Below are 19,910 nucleotides of genomic sequence, written 5' to 3'. Positions count from 1 at the left end.
ACCTAGGGTGTTTTGAGTAGTTAAAATCAATAACTTGGTTCAAAGACATTTATGTTTTTTCAGTTGATACTTTGTTGTAATCTATAAAATTTGCATATGAGACATATTATTTAGAGGATCATAAACATCATATTTGGGAAAGAAATATTTCTTCCTAAGTCAATAGTGGTTAATAAATCAGTAATGTTCTTAATGGCTTTATTCAAAATAGAACTTAATTTTAAGTGATTCCTTCTTAGTTTTAGGAACACTTTATTTTTAAATGTATTTAATACTAAGAACCAGGCTATTTTTATTTCATAACTTAAGATTTTGGTCATCTGTTAACTTCTTCAAGCAAAAGTCTTAAAGATGATATAGAACAACTTGCTTCAAGCAAAAGTCTTAAAGATGATATAGAACAACTTGCTTTATTTGAGGTTGTATGTGTTTTAAATGGGAGAGAAAAGTTCCCTCCGTTCAGAGAATTAATACAGTGAATACTTGAGGGCACTAAAATGGTGGCACAGGTCCTTTTCTCTTTTAGTGGGAAGTTGTATGTATGTATAGTCAGAAGCAGAGAGAGGAGCGTAATGAGCCAGGTAAACCAGTATCTCACTTCAGCCATTACCAGTATATCGCATGCCTTGATGCACGGTCTTGTTTTACTTCTAGCCCTGTACTTCCTCTGTTATTTTGAAGGAAGTCAAACATCAGAGCATTTCATTTGTAAATATTTCTAAAATATAAGGATTCCTTTAAGAAAATACTATTATATTAAAAAAAAATTCTTTATGTCATACATCTAGTCAATATTTGGATTTTTTAGTTGTCATATAATGTATTTTAATGAAATAATAACTACTTATTGTAGTTTGTTTTAGTCAGGACTCAAATAAGGTCAACCTGTGATTGATTTAAGACATCTTTTGGATCATCTTTATTCCACGGGTTCCCTTTTATCTGTCAGCACACCCCCTCGCCCACCCTTTTTTTTTTTTTTAATGTAGTGGTTTCATATGCAGTTTCCCAGTCTGGATTTAGCTGAGTGCATCCCAGTAATGTCAGTATGTTCCTCTGTCCTTTGTGTATCCTATAAATTGGTAGTCAGTGGAGGCCTGATTAGATTCAGGCTCAACACTTCAGAGTTAGGATGGGTAGAGGCAAGACTACTTCGTGGCCAGTGTTGTGTACTTCCATTAGGAGGTCCATCATGTCTGCTTTTGCTTCTTTGGCCCGTTGGAGCTTATTTAGGCTGGCTACCAAATCCTTTTGACACAGCACTGCTAAACTTTGGTAGCTTCTTTGCTTTGTGGTGTGACAAGTTGTTCCTGATTTGTTGTGTACACTTCCTGCCCCAAACTTGGAATCAGGGTATTTCTCAAGGAGAGGGCTGTAGGTGCCAGGTGTGATGTAAGTAGACGTCATGGCCTGTTCTCTGTGCAGTCTTAGCTGCTTGCTCTCTTCGGTTTTATCTACATATCGTCTGCGTCTAACTTGCACAAGAAGCAAAAATTCTTTTGTTTCTGTTGTAACTGTCAAGGATATATTCAGGTTTGATCAGCTTAGTAGATACGGGTTGAGCTGATGAAATAACCTGTGCTGGGCAATATGAATAAATTGTCAGTTCTAGTACTGTTCTTACATTGAACCTAGGAGAAAGGGTTGCTCTTCATATACTTCATATTTTTTCCTTTGTGGCCATAAGCCGTTTTTATTTCTTTATTCCTACTTTATATTTTATTAGTGGAAATAGAATTGCACGATTTATTTGGCAGTATTTTATGAGCCAAAAGAGTTAATAATTTGTGTTTCTCTTCTTTAAAGATTGTATAAGATCACCAGAATTAAAAATTCTTTTTAATGTAACAAATTCATTCTTAACAGCAATATTACCCACCTTCAACCACCAGACCTTTTTGACACTATAAATATTTATAAATCACCATAAGACATGAATGATGATATTTGGCTTTTGTTCATCCACTTGTTAAAAGTTGAATACTTCTGCGTGTAGTCTGTATTTAAGAAATATATTAAGCTTTTTGTGTGCTACCTAGGGTCTAGCATTTAAAATTTTTAGAGATATGATGGATAATAAACTATTTACCTTAAGAGAATAATTAAATTTAATATTACTAATATAGTCAGTAGATATAAAAGGGCTTTTATACATGAAGTAATTTTTTTAAACTGTTTTCTATTGCTTTTTTGCTAAGCAAATCATCAGAGGAGTGATCTAAACTATATGACCTGGATTGAAGAGAGGCTTACATACTTTAAGCATCTAAATCTGAATTTAATTTATATTGAATCCCAGTATTTGAAGCTAAGTAGGATTTTAATAGTATCATTTTGTCATCATTCAGATTTATGATGTGAGAATGTAATTTTGTTTTTAAATGGAGAGGCTTTTTTGACTAAAATGTACTACGGGGTATTGTACTACAGGGTGATCTCAGCATCCAGTTTTGTTTTTTATTTGATAGAGTATAGAGAATCCTGATTCAGCCACATAAGTAAAACTTTTAATTAGAGCAATTAATAGAAATTTCATGTGTGTTCTTTTTGTCTTGAATTAAACCAAACCGAAGACTTAAAAGAGGAATAAGAGGAAATTTGCTTTAAAGTATCTAACAAATACTCTCTATCAGAGTTTAAAATTCAGACAAGAATCATCAATAATCTAGAATAATTTATTCTGAAATTTGGAATAATGACTAAAATTATAATAATGCCTTGTGTTTGCATCAGCTGACCTTTCAGTACAAATAGAGTTTTTGTTGGTTTTAAACACACAAATGTTTGTGTATTCTTATCTCTCATTATGATTTAAAAAATGCTTCATAATACATATTTATTTTGAAGTATTTTCACAATCCCTGGAGCACCTTCACAGAATCTGAAATCTTTTGACTACAGTATCTCAATTGAACTTTTAGTTTATGAGTTCAGTTTTTGAGAACTGGTTCACCTGAAAAAAAGTTTGAAAAATTATTCATTCTAGGCTTTCTCTGTCTTAAATACTGAATCTATTAGTCCTAGCACTAGTAAGTGGTAGAGGCTGGTTTGAGCCCAGATCTTCTACCTGTATGTCCAGAATTCAGTTGCACATATCCTAGGACAGGGTAAATAAATTTAAATTTGATTTTGTGGTAGTACATAGGCATATTTTTAGTGTTTATTTTCAAGGCTGGGTCACGTACAACTTATGTAACAATTCTATTCTTCTTTGAAATTTCCAGAAGGATGGTATTTGTCTATATAGATTTCTTTTATAATCTTCTAATTTGGTTATTTAAAATACTTATTTCATTTAGGTATTTTTTGAAATTGGTTGTTTTGACTTTTCTTCTCCACAGAGTTATAGTGAATGGTTGCATGGATTTGAAAAGAGGGCAAAAGAATGTGTGGCTGGAACTTCAGGTTCAGAAGAGGTTAAGGTTAGTTCATGAAGTGAAGTATTTATATTTTAAAGAAACATAGAAAAAAGAAGTAAATCAGAATTTGTCTTTATAAGCTTGGGAAAGATAAAGGCTATATTATGAGTAGAATAGTGATCTTTTCAGAAAGTATAAGAAGGTGGTTTCATTTTTGTGTACATTTTGGTGGAAATGGTATTAAGTCTTCCCTGTGTTTGATTTGTGTACAAAGCTGGTGTTTCTCGTTTAACTCTGTTATCTTAGTCATTTCTAAAACTGAATATTTAACTGTCTGTTGCTCTCTTTTTAGCTTGGGTTTAGAAAGTAAAGATCAGTTGATAGGTAGAAACTGACTGGTTTGCTAATGTATCCCCAAATACATTACTTAAGAGTATTCAGAGCCTAGATGTATTTTTATCCTTGACTACTGAAATTTGGGAGATTAACTTTTTTTGTCTCTCAAGTGGCATGAATAAAATTTCTTTCCCATGGCATTGTGATCTTACTTCACATGTGGATCTGCTTTGATTTACTGTCTCACTAAAGAGTGACAAGCCTATTTATTACAAAATTGTGTGATATATTTTGTATTAAACAGACTCTAAGAGTTTTATTAGGAAAATCAAATGACCATAAAAAAGGTAATTAAACTTCATTGTTACTTAAGAAGATTGAAATGTAGTAATTAATAATAAAACAGAAACCGTTTGTATAATATACCATTAAGTACTGAAACAGATTTGAAGCACAAAACTTTCTGGTAAAACTAAACTAGAGAATTTTTCTTTATTTTATTTGCAGGTTTTAGAGCACAAGTTGAAAGAAGCTGATGAAATGCACACATTGTTACAGCTAGAGTGTGAAAAATACAAATCCGTCCTTGCAGAAACAGTAGGAAATGATTTTTAACCTACATTTTAAAATAATTATTAACATTACTTAGTTGCTTAAATAGTTTATCTTGGTATTAGAACATGAAGTTTTCAGAACAACTATACTTTTGTTTATAGGAAGGAATTTTACAGAAACTACAGAGAAGTGTGGAGCAAGAAGAGAATAAATGGAAAGTTAAGGTCGATGAATCACAAAAGACTATTAAACAGGTATTTAAAAACGAAGAGCTTAGGGGAAAAAAAATAAAAGGAATGTGTGAACGATTTAAAAAAAAAAAAAAGCTTAGAGTAGTGGTTCTCACAGTGTGGGCCCTGGACGCGCAGCGTTAGCGTCACGTGGGAACTTGTTAGAGACGCACATTGTTTGGGCCCCCCCAAGGCTTACCGAATGTGAAGCTGTGGGGTTAGCAGTCTGTGTTTTAAAGAGCCCCCCGAATGATTCTGATGCCCACTGATGCTTGAGACTCACTGGTTTAGGGTACGACTAAAGAGTAATGATACAGCGTGCAGAGTGCTTTGGAAGTTAAAGAACCACAATGTGATAGCATAAGGCAAAGAATTTGGTGTTCACAATAAGTTTTAAAACACAGGTATGTGACTCATGATATAGTATTCAAGAAAAAGTAAGTCCTTCTTCTGTTCACGGGACTTGAATATTATTTTGTAGTCTTAGTTTTTCTTCTGTTTACAGTTGTCCCTCCATATCCATCAAGGAATTAGTTCCAGGAGTCTCCACAGATACCAAAATCTGGTATCTTGGATGCTCATATAGAATGGCGTAGTAGTACTTGGGTGTGGTAAAGAGTGCCATCTCTTGCTCACTTGTTTTCCTGGGCTGACCTATGCAGAATCTGGGGTTGCTGATGGTATTCTATATTAATGCATTTGGGGATTAAGTACAGCTGATTATTGTTAATTACAGTTAATTAACAATTAACTGGACCTAATATAATACCATGCAAATGGGGTAGGTTTTGACCACAGTTTAAATCAAGTTAAATGTGACACTCTAATTTTTAAGATCTTTTAAAATTCAGTTATGGCTTTAAGTGAGATACATAAAAAAAACCCTCTGAAGTGTCTAATTGATTAAAATTCTACAAGATAGGAAAGCCTCTGTATCCTTGGTGGTTTAACTTGGTCATGTAATTATTTCACATTTCAGATGCAATTGTCATTCACATCTTCGGAGCAAGAGCTAGAGCGATTAAGAAGAGAAAATAAAGATATTGAAAATGTATGTTATCTCACCATTTGATTTGTAACCTATGGACTCATTTTTTAGCATTAAGGATTGTCTTACAAGCTGTGTTTTAAGATTTCTTTTGTCTTATGATGTGGTTGTTACGCCTTTAAGAATATCTTGAGTAGTGTTTCAGATGGTATAGTTTTATATTCATAAGTGTCATAACTTTTCATTGTAGGGAAGCCTCTTAAATATGGCTCTTAACTTTTCCTTCTTTGTTGCACTGCTAGCTGAGAAGAGAACAAGAGCATTTGGAAATGGAGCTAGAGAAGGCAGAAATGGAACGATCTACCTATGTTACAGAAGTCAGAGAGGTACTTACGATAGAATTTTTTTCAACCTTCTCAATTTAAGTTAAATTTATAACAGTGATAAAATATTTCAGTGTAAGTTGTTTCTGGCAGAGCTTCCAAGTAGCATACAAACATGGGATATCATAAGGAAATCAATCTTAAACTCTAAACTTCATTGCAGCTGAAAGATCTGTTGACTGAATTGCAGAAAAAACTTGATGATTCATATTCTGAAGCAGTAAGACAGAATGAAGAGCTAAATTTGGTAAGAAGCTTGTTCTCCACGGGGTATCAAGTAGGCTCTGAAAACACTTGTGTTGACATGTGGAGAAACCATCCAGACTTCTCCTTGCTAACACCTTTAGCTTGGCATTTTTATAAGTTTAAGATAATCTTCATATTCTGATGACTCAAGATGGTCTGTCTTTTCTTGATTCCTAAGATGATCCTTCTTTTCTTAGCTCCTAACAATGGCATGTTTGGCTTGCAACTCTTTTTCAGAATTTTCTGTGTTTTATAAAACCAGATTTCTTCAACAGCATTATTTTCAGTGAATAAAGAAATGAAACAAACAGACAAAGACTGGCTGAGTTGCAAAGATTCTCTTCTCAGAGTTAGCATAGTTAACTGAGCCTCTTATTTTCTAACCTGGAAGGAGATTACTGAAGGAGGAAGATACATATTCTTCGTTCAAGGGCAACGATCCAATGTAGCTTCTTATTTTAACTGGCCTTTCTACACATTATAGATAACAAAAAGCTTGTGGAATTCTTTATCATCGTCTTATCATTCAGAGCATAATAATCCGAAAACTACAGACTCAAAGTTAGTTAAATGTTGTATAAAGACAGAGTACCCTGTATTCCCATTCTTAAATTTTCTGAAAATTTACACTGAGGCAGGCTTGTTTTTTAAATAAACATGACTATCTTATTGTATGTTTGAAACAGTAATCATTATGTCTATCTGTGACTTTTAAAACTTAAGAATATGATTAGATTTTTAAAAAGTACTTGAATGGGGCTTCCCTGGTGGTGCAGTGGTTGAGAGTCCGCCTGCTGATGCAGGGGACATGGGTTCGTGCCCCGGTCCGGGAAGATCCCACATGCCGCGGAGCGGCTAGGCCCGTGAGCCATGGCCACTGAGCCTGCGTGTCCGGAACCTGTGCTCCGCAACGGGAGAGGCCACAACAGTGAGAGGCCCGCATACCGCAAAAAAAAAAAAAAAGTACTTAAATGAACTCTAGTACAATTGCAGTAAGACAGTTTTCTCCTTACTATAAGTTAACGCTGCCAAGTTTGGGATTTTCTTTTTAGTACTGCTGTATGTACCAAAGAAAATTTCTTAACTCATTCATGTTAAGCAGTGTTACAGCAGTGATTTATGGGAATCAATTTTCAGAGTAGAGCTCTCTATGAAATGTACACAGAGTCCGCACCCCGACACACACACACACACACACACACACGCCCCTTTCTATTTTTGAAATAAAATTTACCTTTATTTTACCTTAATTGAATCATTCCCACTGCAGTGTGGGAATGATTCAATTAAGGTTTTATGCATACGTTTGCTATACATTGCACAGATTGGTACTGTGATATGCAACAGCTTTAAGTGATATGCTTATCCTGTAATGTGGTTTTTTTTTTTTTTTTTACTTTTAACTTTTACTTTTACTTTGATGCTTTGTGGCTGACTCCAGTGCAGCATCAAACCCACAGGATTATGGTTGAGTCTCCATTCAGTCTGATGCTCTCTTTGTACATTTTGACCCTTTACTTCTGTCAAGAGGTCATTTTGAGTGATATTTAAAATTTTTTTGCCTTGAGTTTGCAGTCTTCATTTTAATCTTCCTGTTTGCTTTTTGCTCAGGGTAACTGTTGCCACATTTTAAGATATATTAAAATAATTTTGTTTGCTTATACATTGTGTGTTCCTGGGCTAAAGGAATAACCTCTCTGATGTGTGAAATCAGAGTTAAGTAAAGGAGCAAGAACTGAAGCATTTGGGATAAATAGAGTTCCCAAAATAAAATTTCCAAATGGAATGTCCTGCACTAATTCTCTCTACATGTTCGAAATGTCAGTGTCTTATATTTCCCCCTTTTGGGTTTCCAGAACTGTTTGGAATGCTGTGCCTGTGGGTGAGAGACATAATTAACTTGATGAGTTTAATAAGAAAAAGTTATCTTTTGTCAGTGAGTCCATTTCCCTCATTCTTATGTAATCAGAATAGTTACTAAGAGAACAGTCATTATGTATTAGCTCTAGAGTTTAATAGAGCTTTATAACTGTTTCAACAAGTTGGTTGAGATGTATATATTAAGACATGCCTTGTTGGTATAGTTAGGCCAGTGTGGTCTTGCACTTATCTTTCTAGTGACATCTTAAAGGATGAGTGACATTTAAATTTTTGAAGATTTCATTTTACTGGATTTGTAATCTTCTGTTCAATGTTTTTATTAAAAATATTACACAATTGATTCTTCTTAACTGAACTATATAGGTTAAGAAAGCCTTTAAACATTTAAAAACTAGTAAAATTTCTTATGACTTGCCTTTTAATTTGAAATAAATGTGAATGAACTGCCCTATGAATAGTGAATAGTAATACTTTAAAAAAAATAATCTACTGGAATTTGATGGTTTTGTTTTTACATTTGCAGTTTTCTACTCTCAACTCTAGTTGGTTTTGTAGCTTTTCTTATGTTTAGCTTTACAGATTGGAACCTGCACTTCTTAGCTTTTCTGTACATCTGGTGCAGCATATTGGCTAATCCACTGTGCATAATAACTGTTAGCGAGCCCATTCTTTCTCATTCATTCTTCAGTCCTAGAGGTCTCAGCATAATCAAAGAAGGAATCAAAGAAGGATGTGAATTAATTATGGTGTTCCTGTATTTTTACAGTTAAAGAAGCAGTTAAATGAAACACTTGCAAAACTTAGAACTGAACAAAGTGAAAGACAGAAGGTAGCTGGTGACTTGCATAAGGTAAGACACTGCTTGTCCTGAAGATGCCATATCATCATATTATGTTGTACCTTGAATCTTAAGCAGACATACTGCTAACCCTGGATTCATTCTTTCACATCATTACATTAATTTGTTTATAAATTTAAGCTGTTTGTTATACAGTTACATATTTGGAACTAGACTTTTTGGCTTGTTTTTCCATTCTTAATTCGCTTCTTCATTTCATCATATTTATATAATTAATTGCTTTGTAAAGTGTAGATTAAATTTTGAATTCAGTTGATGTGACTCTTAAAATTGGTTACATCTATATATTTTTTATTGGGATTTGCTTATATAGTCATTTACAAAGTATGTTTCTTTTGATCTTCATGAATGTGAAAGAAGTATATATAGACCTCTGATGTTTCAGAAATTCGTCCCTTTATTTCTTTGTAGAAATATGTTTTTCTTAATCTCACATGTAGATGGGTGATTTTTAGGATTACATTTTTTATTCTTTGCGTTAGGTTGACAAGTTATTTGTAATTCTGTTTTGAGTTTTTTGTTTTTTTTTTTGTGGTACGCGGGCCTCTCACTGTTGTGGCCTCTCCCGTTGCGGAGCACAGGCTCCGGACGCGCAGGCTCAGCAGCCATGGCTCACGGGCCCAGCCACTCCGCGGCATGTGGGGTCTTCCTGGACCGGGGCACGAACCTGTGTCCCCTGCATCGACAGGCGGACTCCCAAACACTGCGCCACCAGGGAAGCCCCTGTTTTGAGATTTTTAATAGTGTAATTCATAAATGCTTTTATCAGAGCTGCTTTAGAGCTAAGATTGTTTATAGCAGATCTAGTCATTAGCAAAACAATTAAATTTGCCACTCTTTTAAAGGTTGAAAGAAATATTTGTTGGTTCTGTATGATTATATCATAATTGTTATGCAAAAGTCTAGGAATCTAGAGTTGCTTCAGATTACTTTGATGTTGTCACCAGTAGATAAAATGTGAACTTAAGAAGTTTCATTAGGTTTGAATCCTACTGCTGCCACTTCTGAGCTGTGTGACCATGGGGCAATTATTTGCTCTTTGCAAGTCTCAAGTTTATCTTCTATAAAATGGCATTTACAAGAGCTGTTTTGTGAATGAAAATAAATTAAGAATGTGAATTATTAAAAAAAAAGTTTCAGAACTCTGACTTAGATATATGATACATTGTCAGGATTGAGCAATCTGATTTATATTTTGATAACGTGAATGTTTGATCACTGGACAAAATATAAAACTTGCAGTTTTAGCCTAGCAGTTTATTTTCTCAAGAGGTAATTTAAGGATATTAAACAGGTGCTCAAAGATATGGCTATGCCGTGTTATTTGGCATAAAATGGCAACAGTAGTTGAAAGTGAACTGTACCATATCTATGTAATAGAAATACTGTGCAACTCTGAATTGGAAATGCACATAAATATTTATTGACATGTAAAAAGAAAATGCTTCGTCAAACAGCATGTATGTTAAAAGCCCATTTATAGAACATTTTCTACCAATTTTCTGTTAGGACATATATGCACTAAAGAGGGATCTAGACTAGGAGTCAGCAAACTCACAAACTGTTTTAGGATTTGTGGGCCACCTATAGTTTCTTTCATATACTCTGTTTTTTTGTCTAGCACGACTCTTTAAAAATGTAAAAACCAATCTTAGCTTGTGAGCTCTACAAAAACAGGCTGTGTGTGGCTAGATTTGGCTGACCTCTGATCTAGACTAATGTTAACCTAAATATCACTGTGCTTATTTCTGCTTTTTATTTCTTTATACATTTTCTGCATTGTTTGAACTTTTTAAAATGGTGAGCATGTGCTTTTATAATCTGGTGGGGGAGAAAGCTATTTGATTTGGGGGAAAAAACGGAACAGGTTGGCTTTACATTGTATTTTGAGAAGAGCTTTAGTTTTGTACAAAATATAATGAGTGTAAGAAAATCACTCATATTTTTTCTTGTATATATTTATTTATCAGTTGTATTATTCAGAGACTCCATATTGCTTTCCTCACAGGCTCAACAGTCACTGGATCTTATCCAGTCAAAAATAGTAAAAGCTGCTGGAGACACTACTGTTATTGAGAATAGTGATGTTTCCCCAGAAACGGTATGCATTTTCTTTAGCTCCAAATCTCTGCGCTGATTACCTTGTAAATTATGTGAAGAATAAAAAATGTACAGGGTCCATTTCTACCTAAAAAAAATGCCTTTTTAATGTGCTTCTATCAATTATGTTGCATTCTTAACTCAAGGTTATTTTTTCTTTGAGGTATCTTATCTGAAATGCAGTGTTCTTATTAATGTTTGTTTTCACTTTAGCTTGGTGAGACATTATTATGTTAATGTGTAGGTTTGTGGTGGAAGGTATTATGGTGTACTGCTTAAGAATGTAGACTCTGCTGCTTGTGTTGAATCCTGGTTCTACTATTCAGTAGCTGTGTGACTGACTTAGGGGAAACTTTTTATCCTCTCTGTGCTTTAGTTGCTCCATCTGTAAAAGGCAATGATATTAGTACCTATCTTGTAGGATTGTTGAAGGGAATAAATGAATTACTATATAAAACACTTAGAATAGTGGGTAACACTTAAAACAGTGCTTCAAGTTTAGTAAGAGCTCAATATATGTTAACTGTTATTTTTCTGTTGTTATGAATGTACTCTCCTTTGGTTCCTTGCAATTTTTTTTCTGAAAGGAGAAATGGATTTATATCTGATATTCATCGATTCTAGATTTTTCCCTTTGTAACCTAGTGACAACATTTATAACATAACTTTCTTTGATGTAAACTAATTTGCATGCTAGGTTAGCAAACCCTATTGCGCTATGTGGTTTTTATTGTCAATTTTCATATCATCTTTCAGATTTTTTTGTTTGTGTTTAAAACAGCAATAAACTATTTTTGGTTTTGGTTGCAAATGCCTTTTTCTTGTGCTCAGCGTTTTTCATCTCTTCCGTCTTCTTTTTAGGAGTCTTCTGAGAAGGAGACAATGTCTGTAAGTCTAAATCAGACTGTAACACAGTTACAGCAGTTACTTCAGGCAGTAAACCAACAGCTCACAAAGGAGAAAGAACACTATCAGGTATTAGGTAAGAATAACTGAAGTATTATTGTCTGTCTATAGATAATTGACATACTGTGTGTGTGAATGTATGTATAGTGTGTACTTACTTTAAATATAGGAACTCTTGTTACCCTAGTGGGAATATTCCCTCTTTATCTCTCTCAGAACCTCCAAATGACAGCTTTATAGCTTTCTTGGAGTTTTATTTCCATCTTGTACATATTTTTTGGTCTTGTAGCTTGGAGGAGAAAAAACATACCTTATCTTTTTTTTTTTTTTTAATATGTAAGTTTCATGAGTATAGCATTATACATGTGTACACTGCAAGGTGATCACCACCACAAGACTAGTTACCATCTATAACCATACAGTTGACTTCCTTTTCCCATTTTGTCCACCCTCCAACTCCCTTCCCCTCTGGTAACTACTCAGCTGTTCTCTTTTGTGAGTTTGTTTTTGTTTTGTCTGTTTGTTTTATTTTAGATTCCACATATGAGTGAAATCATATTGTCTTTCTCCATCTGACTTATTTTATTTAGCATAATAGCTCCAAGTTCTAACCATGTTGTTGCAAATGGCAGGATTTCCTTCTTTTTTATGGCCAAGTAGTTCACTGCGCGCGTGTGTGTGTGTGTGTGTGTGTGTGTGTGTGTGTGTGTGTGTGTGTGTGTGTGTGTACACATACATACCACATCTTCTCTATCCATTCATTCATTGGTGGACACTTAGGTTGTTTCCATATCTTGACTATTGTGAATAATGCTGCAGTGAACATATCTTTTCCAATTAGTGTTTTCATGTAAAAACCCTTTTTCTTTGCCTCTTTTGACCTTTTTACAGAACAGACTCATAACTTGTTTACCTAGGTTTTGTTCATTGCCATAATGTCTGCAACTGTTTCTTTAGTTTATCCTGATCTTAGTTCTGGCAAAATATCTGTGTGATTTCTTTTTTTTTTAATGACTTGGTAAAATAAAGTGACTATAATGTTTTTACTGAGGTAAGATGCTGAACTGAAAATCAAGTCGTCACAGTTTCTTTACATTGGAAGCTGGATTTTATTTAAGTTTGCTGTGGGTAATCAAAGAAATCCATTTTTTAACTCCTGAAGTGAGAGTGTTAACTGAAGATAAACAAACCAAGCTATAAAATTTTATTGACTGTATTACCTGGAAATGCATGTTGATTGATTTGATTCCTGGGTTTTACCTGTTTCAAGAATGACTTAAGTCACAATGCCTTGGGTAATTAATTAGGGTGTTCTGATACGCACTGAATACTTTAGATATTCTTCTTTTGAAGCTGTTTGTTCTATAATAATCGTGGTGTCCTGGACATGAGTAGGGTGGCCTGTGCAATGCCAGGGGGCAACTCATCACTTAATTGTCCCTTTCAGAACCCAAACTTAAGACTCTTAGGTTATACAAAGGCCTCAGGATAGGTTAGGTGCTCTGGAAAAGTTGGTATGGACCTCCATCTTGGTCACAGGGGCATTCTGTCTCACTTTTGTAGAATGATTGTCCTCTGGCCTGTCTTAGCATACACTCTCCTTTAAAATGCTATTTCAGGTGAGTTACCTCTAAGAAGACTTTTCAAATAAACCCAACTCATTCTTATAACCTGTCAGCAAAAAGAATTATACCTTAATCTTTTATCCTTGGTAAGCTGACCTCTCAGTTGCCTAGAGTTAAATTTCTGCCACCTGACCACTCTTCCCCAAACTAGAAAATAACCTCGTTTCCTGCTTCCCAGGGCAACTTTCCTTCCCACATCTTCAGTCCTGCTTCAGTCCTGAAGTCTACATCTTCAGTCCTCTCCACTCACTGCTTCTGTTCAGTCTTGAAAAATGCTCAAATATATTATTTTAACTTTGCACTTTCTTTAGATTACCACCCTAATTTTTTTACTTCACTGTTTAACAAAGATTCTTAAAAGAAGAAACTATTCTCACAGTCTCATGCTACTAACTACTCCATCTCCTCTAGAATGGCTTCTCTTTCTGCCATTCCGTTGAAACCGTTTTTGCTGAGGTAATTCATTAATGATTTCCTAATTGCTAGAGCTAATACAGGATCATCTTTTGCATATAAGATACTGAAAATAGTTGTGAATTATTCTAAATACGGTGAGGTCAGTCCTTAGGCCTCTGTTTTCTGAGGGAAGGGTTTCGCTTCTGAGAACCTAAAAAATTATAAGATGGCCTGTTACCCTTTGCCTTTAGACCTTGTCAGTAGTATCTCTCCAGCATCTCAAAAGTGTTCTTCAGTATTTTCTTTTTCTTCTCAAACATGTGGTCTGAACCATTTTTGCTTGCCTGTTCCCACATTTGCCTTAATCATATTAAATTTGAGATTTACACTGATCATTGGTAGTAACACTTTTATTTTTCCAGACTTTTTTCTTCCTAATTTATAAAAATGTAGTGTGTAATTTGTTAAAAGAAATACATATACCCTGGCAACACAGCTGAACTGTTGTTTAGCAGACAGCTCACCTAAGTGATAGATAACTCAGCATTCTTTTGTTAGCTGATGAACTTAATTTCAAATTTGGCAAGTGAAAGGGCGGTTGAGTGGTCAGCAGTGTATCATGAAAGATAGATGGATTGTATGAAGCTAGAGGTCCACCAGCACTTGAGAACTCTCTCCTTGCATAGGTTCTAGCCAGCACTGACAGTGATAACCCCTCCTTAGGGATCTCTTGGTTCCCACAGCTCTTCTTTATGCCCTTTAAATGTTTGTGTTACCCTCGAGTTTTTAACTTCAGCCATCATTTTTGCTCAGTGTATTCTCCCTCTTGTCAACTCTTTTAAAATTACTACCAGATAATTAAATTGGAAATACAGATTTCTTAATCATCAGAATTTATAGGTTAATGTCTGATGTCAAGAATCTTTTTTTCTTCCCTGCTTTATTTAGGTATATGTTATTACTGTTTTTTTTTTTTTTAATTAAAGCATAGTTAATTTACAATGTTGTTTTAGTTTCTGGTGTACAGCAAAGTGATTTAGTTATATATATACATATATATTCTTTTTCATATTCTTTTCCATATAGTTTATTACAAGATATTGAATATTCAATATGTTGAATATTGAACCTTATTGAATAAGGTTCCCTGTGCTATACAGTAGAACCTTGTTGTTTATCTTGTTTTATATATAGTAGTTTGTATCTGCTAATCTCAAACTCCCAGTTTATCCCTCCCCCAGCCCCCTTTCCCCTTTGATAACCATGTTTATTTTCTGTGTCAGTCTGTTTCTGCTTTGTAAATAAGTTCATTTGTGTTATATTTTAGATTCCACATATAAGTGATATCATATGGTATTTGTCTTTCTCTTTCTGACTTACTTCACTTAGTATGATAATCTCTAGTTGCATCCATGTTGCTGCAAATGGCATTATTTCATTCTATTTTATGGCCAAGTAATTTTCCATTGTATGTATGTACTACGTCTTCTTGTTGATGGACACTTAGGTTGCTTCCATGTCTTGGCTCTTGTAAATAGTGCCTCTGTGAACATTGGGGTGCATGTATTTTTAATTAGAGTTTTCTTCAGCTGTATGACCAGGAGTGGGATTGGCATATGGTAACTCTATTTTTAGTTTTTTGAAGAACCTCCATACTGTTTTCCATAGTGGCTGCACCAATTTACCTTCCTACCAGGAATCTTACTTCTTTTTAGTATATACTACAAGTACATATGAATTGTTTAAGATAATGCTGTACATTTTCAGTAAGAGAAAAGCTATTTTTAAAAGACAAAAATGAGAGATGATGTATAGTAATTTAGTTTTCGAAATCCTAATACACAGAACTTAGCCTTTCTTTGAGTTGTAGGGGCATTTGTCTTGCGCTCTTAATTTGTAAAACATTAACCCTTCTTTTCTTCTGGAAGTCTTCCTGCTCATCTGCTATCCTTCTCTCCCCACCCCTGCCACCTCCCCAAACAGAAGGCTGTCATCCGCCTGTCCCCCTTTTAATTAAGGTAATTGTTTTTGTAGCTTTGGATTGTTAACAGTAGTATTTTGTAGTATACTTTTTTGTTTCCAGATACCTACTTTTTCTTGTGTTTCATATCTGCCTGGCTTCTAAGTGTTCCAAGTGTATGTCCGACTATATCAGAAAACTTTATCACCCCATGTCTTAGTCTGTTTGGGCTGCTATAAAAAAAAACCCATACATTGGGTGGCTTAAGCAGCAGGCATTTATTTTTCACATTTCTGGAGGCTGGGGAGTCTGAGATCAGGGCACCGGTAGGTTCTGTCAGGTGAGACCCACTTCCTGGTTTAAAGATGGCCATTTTCTTTCTGTGTCCTCACATGGCAAAAGGGGCAAGGGAGCTCTCTGGGGTCCTTTTTAAAAGGGCACTAATCCCATTCATGACAGTGGAATCTCCTAAAGGCCCCACTTCCAAATACCATTACATGGGAGTTAGAATCTCAACATAGGAATTTCGGGGGATGGGGGAGACACAAACATTCAGACTATAACACCCAGGATCTTTTACCTTGGAACCTGTTTGTGGAATCATGTGGAAGGAGGCTGATGATTTTAACAGCTGACACTTCATGAATGTGCCTCTAAGAACGAACATGCTTCTAACATATGGTCATTCATTTAAATTTTCACAACAACCCAGTGCAGTAGATAGATAGGGATGATGGTGATGATGATGATGATTAATACTATTACTTATTTTTTTATTCCCATTTTACAGCAGACCCAAAGAAGTTCTGTAAGTTGCCCAAAGTCACACAGCTAGTAACTGGGTGAGCTGGGATTTAAATTAAGGTGGTCTGGGCCTAGGCCCTGTGCTCTTAATCTGCACTTTTCTTCTCCCTAATTCAAGCACTATGTGCTCTGATCCTTGTCACAGCTTTCCTTTCTCCTCATTCTGTCTAATCCTTTATTGCCAGCTTCTTATAGTTTCTTCCTTCAGTTCTGGCTTTTTCCTAAAGTTGGTAATTTGGTTTGTCAGTATTGAATTGGAGAGGCTCTTGAAGTTATCCAGGAAAAACTGAGGTGAAATTTTGTGTATGTGTTTTTTATATATGTGTCCTCCTTACTCCCTTTAACAAATAGATTCTTTCATGATACAGTTTTCTCTTGTTTCTGAAAGGAAAAAGTTCTTTTTTGGTGCTATTGGAGTGTAAGAGTTAATGTTTCAGACAAAAACTAGCTTTTATTTCTACACTTTATACTTGACTGTCATATGGATCAGGTTTTCATTTTGTGTAATGTGTTCACACAGCACTTCTTAGTTTAATGTACCAGTGGGCTATGTAGACTTTCTGATTAGCTGTTAATCTTGTCTTAATTAGAGAACATGATAGCCAGTGATAACTTTGTTTTTTAACTTTCTAATTGCTTCTTTTCCCCTCAACTTTCTAATTTTGAAAAATTTCACACTTAATGAAAAGTTGAAAGGATATATAATGTATAACACTGACACCCTTCAGCTACTTCATCTCTTTATTTGTGTATACATATTTTGTTGATGTCAACACATTTGAAAGTAACTTTCAGATAATATGACATTTTACCCCTAAGCACTTAAGTATGTATCTCTTAAGAACAAAGACATTCTCTTACAAATCCATAGTATCACTGTCACATCCAAAAAGACCAGAACAGTAGCTCTAATATCATCCATTTTAAAGCCCATATTTGTGGCCCCACTTATACCCGAAATATCTTTTTAGCTATTTTTTCCAAACCAGGATCCATTCAGACTTCACATGTTGCATATGGTTAAGTCCTTTTAATCTCTTTAATGGCTTTTGAAATTTAATTTCTTTAGTCATTTTATCTGACTTGGAAAGCTTCAAAAGACCTTAGGAAATCTCTGTCTGAAGCTTCAATTATTTATTCACCGGGGGAGAGTTGTAAATTTCAGTTTCTTTCCAGTGCTGCTCACTCACCTTATTAGCTTTACAGTCTCTTGAGTAGAACAGTAATACAAATGGATTCCCAGTGTTCTCTTAAATGTTTTCTAAATAGGATTTTTAAATCCCTGTATTATTCTCAGTTTGGTCTGAGATTTTGGTTCACATATTTAAAAATCCACCTTCAGAAGCTCCTTCTGAATCCTGAGATTTTTCTCTTATTTTTGATTACCATCAGTATTAATTGTTCTGATCTTAGTTGAAAAGGCCATGCTAGATCAAATGGCATATGTACTTTTGGTATTTGACAGATGTCTTCTGATTGCCTTTTGGTTTCTTTGTTTTAAAATGAATTTCTTTCTTTCTGATCTTTTACAGAGTGAAGTAATTGGGAAACTGTTCATTCAAGGATAACAGAAGGCATTGTATTATATTTTGCCAAATTAAAGCCTTATTTATGTTTTCACCCTTTCTACTTTGTCAGAAACACTGAACAGAGTTTTGTCTTTTCTAATCCTTGTTAGACTACTGATTTAAAGAGAGAGAAAAAAAGCCAACTCTGTAGACACCTTCAGAGTTTAGTTTTATAATAAAAACTGTTTGAATAATTAGACCTTTACATTCCTGAAAATAAAATAAACATGTAATCTTGTATCTTATTTTGCTCAATAAAATTGTTCAGAAGATCAAAAGTGGTAAAGACAATGTAAAATTTAACATTTTAATACAGATGTTGTACACTGTTTTACTTAACATTTTGGGGAGCAACTGCCTCTGACTTCAACTCAAGAAAACACTTTTTGTTGCTAATGTAATCGGTTTTTGTAATGACGTCAGCAAATAAAGGGATGCTTATTATTCAAACTGGTTTTGATTTTCGTTGAGCTTTAACAGATTTCATTAGCACTTAGATCAACATAATTTAGAGCACAATCATTAATTGCAACTTCAGACAGGGTAGGTTTGTTGCTTGTACACCTTCTCTAACTAGAGCTCTGGGTCTTCTCTGTGGTTCTGTGCAAGGTAAACTGTGTCCTGAAGGTAGTGTGGGTTACAGAAAGGATGGGGCAAGTATTTAGGTTTTCAGACCTACCACCCCTGCTTCAGGTAGAAGAGCTTTACTTTATTTTTACTATTACTATTATTATTTTAAGTAATGATTAACTTTTTTGTTTCCTTCTTATCAGACACTTTTACACAGTTTACATATGTTACCTTTTTTGTTGTTTGAACATGTTGATAACATATGTTATCTTTTTTTCTTTTTCTTTTTTAATAATTGGCTGAAAACACTGAGTGCTCAGATGCTAAATAACCATTGGCAAATGTCTTATGCCACTGAGTATTAAAGTACCTGCTATACCATATGGTGGCCTCCTTGCTGTTTCAGCCACGCTTCTACCATGGGGCCTTTCCACTTTCTGTTCTTTCTGCTACAGCTCTCTTCTCTTGGGTGTCAGTCTTGGCTGGTTCGCTCACCATCATGAAATCTGCTTAAATGTCACCTTTTTCATCGGGTCTTGACTACTCAGTATTCCCCCTGCCTCCCTATCTGCTTACCTGTCTTGGTCTATAACGTTAACAGTCCTCCAGTATATACTTAGTCATTCCCTATACCCCTCCCTACCAGAAAGTAAGCTCCAGGAGGGCAGGAACCATCTCTTTTGTTCCTTGCTTTATCCCCAGCCCTGAGAAAGTACCTGACACTTAATTGTGCTCAAATACTTAAATGAATGAATGGGTGAAGTTCATCTTTATTATTTATTTATTTTTTTGGCCACACTGCATGGCTTGTGGGATCTTAGTTCCCCGACCAGGGATCGAACCCGGGCCTGGCAGTGAAAGTGCCAAGTCCTAACCTCCGCACCACCAGGGAATTCCCGAAATTCATTTTTATACCTTGAGGATTATCTAAAGTGGTGCCTTCACCATATAGCGCGTGCACCAAATAGTATTTCTAAAGTATAGAGAGAGAAACTGAAGAAGCTGCTCATGGCCATTGGTAACTGGACTGGGAATTTGGGCTACCCCAGGCCGTGGCTGCTTTCAGCAAACCACTGGGAAATTGGTCTGAAGGCCAGCCAGATGCCATATCATCGTCGTCTCTTTTTCCTTTGCCATTGCCTAT

The 19,910-nt window shown here is 35.0% G+C and overlaps 1 protein-coding gene across 14 annotated transcripts in view; it reads left to right on the top strand.

Annotated features, from left to right (window-relative positions):
* The window catches only part of KTN1 (kinectin 1), a 118,421-nt gene extending 99,775 nt beyond the window's left edge, over positions 1 to 18,646 (top strand). For 6 of the 14 annotated variants that reach the window (XM_019923678.3, XM_073800429.1, XM_019923687.3 and 3 more), the window contains 10 exons: positions 3,342 to 3,422; positions 4,203 to 4,292; positions 4,412 to 4,504; positions 5,460 to 5,531; positions 5,771 to 5,854; positions 6,015 to 6,098; positions 8,745 to 8,828; positions 10,846 to 10,938; positions 11,799 to 11,919; positions 18,161 to 18,646. In XM_019923678.3, the coding sequence (XP_019779237.1) occupies positions 3,342 to 3,422; positions 4,203 to 4,292; positions 4,412 to 4,504; positions 5,460 to 5,531; positions 5,771 to 5,854; positions 6,015 to 6,098; positions 8,745 to 8,828; positions 10,846 to 10,938; positions 11,799 to 11,919; positions 18,161 to 18,165 (807 nt within the window). In that variant the 3' untranslated portion in view covers positions 18,166 to 18,646. The remainder of the gene's footprint in view (positions 1 to 3,341; positions 3,423 to 4,202; positions 4,293 to 4,411; positions 4,505 to 5,459; positions 5,532 to 5,770; positions 5,855 to 6,014; positions 6,099 to 8,744; positions 8,829 to 10,845; positions 10,939 to 11,798; positions 11,920 to 18,160) is intronic. The other 8 variants (XM_073800430.1, XM_019923717.3, XM_073800431.1 and 5 more) reach the window with 3 other exon arrangements.
* Positions 18,647 to 19,910: the final 1,264 nt, after the last annotated feature.

This window comes from Tursiops truncatus, chromosome 2, assembly GCF_011762595.2.
Source record: "Tursiops truncatus isolate mTurTru1 chromosome 2, mTurTru1.mat.Y, whole genome shotgun sequence".
Taxonomy (NCBI): Eukaryota; Metazoa; Chordata; class Mammalia; order Artiodactyla; family Delphinidae; genus Tursiops; species Tursiops truncatus.
This window is presented reverse-complemented; position numbering and strand designations above follow the sequence as displayed.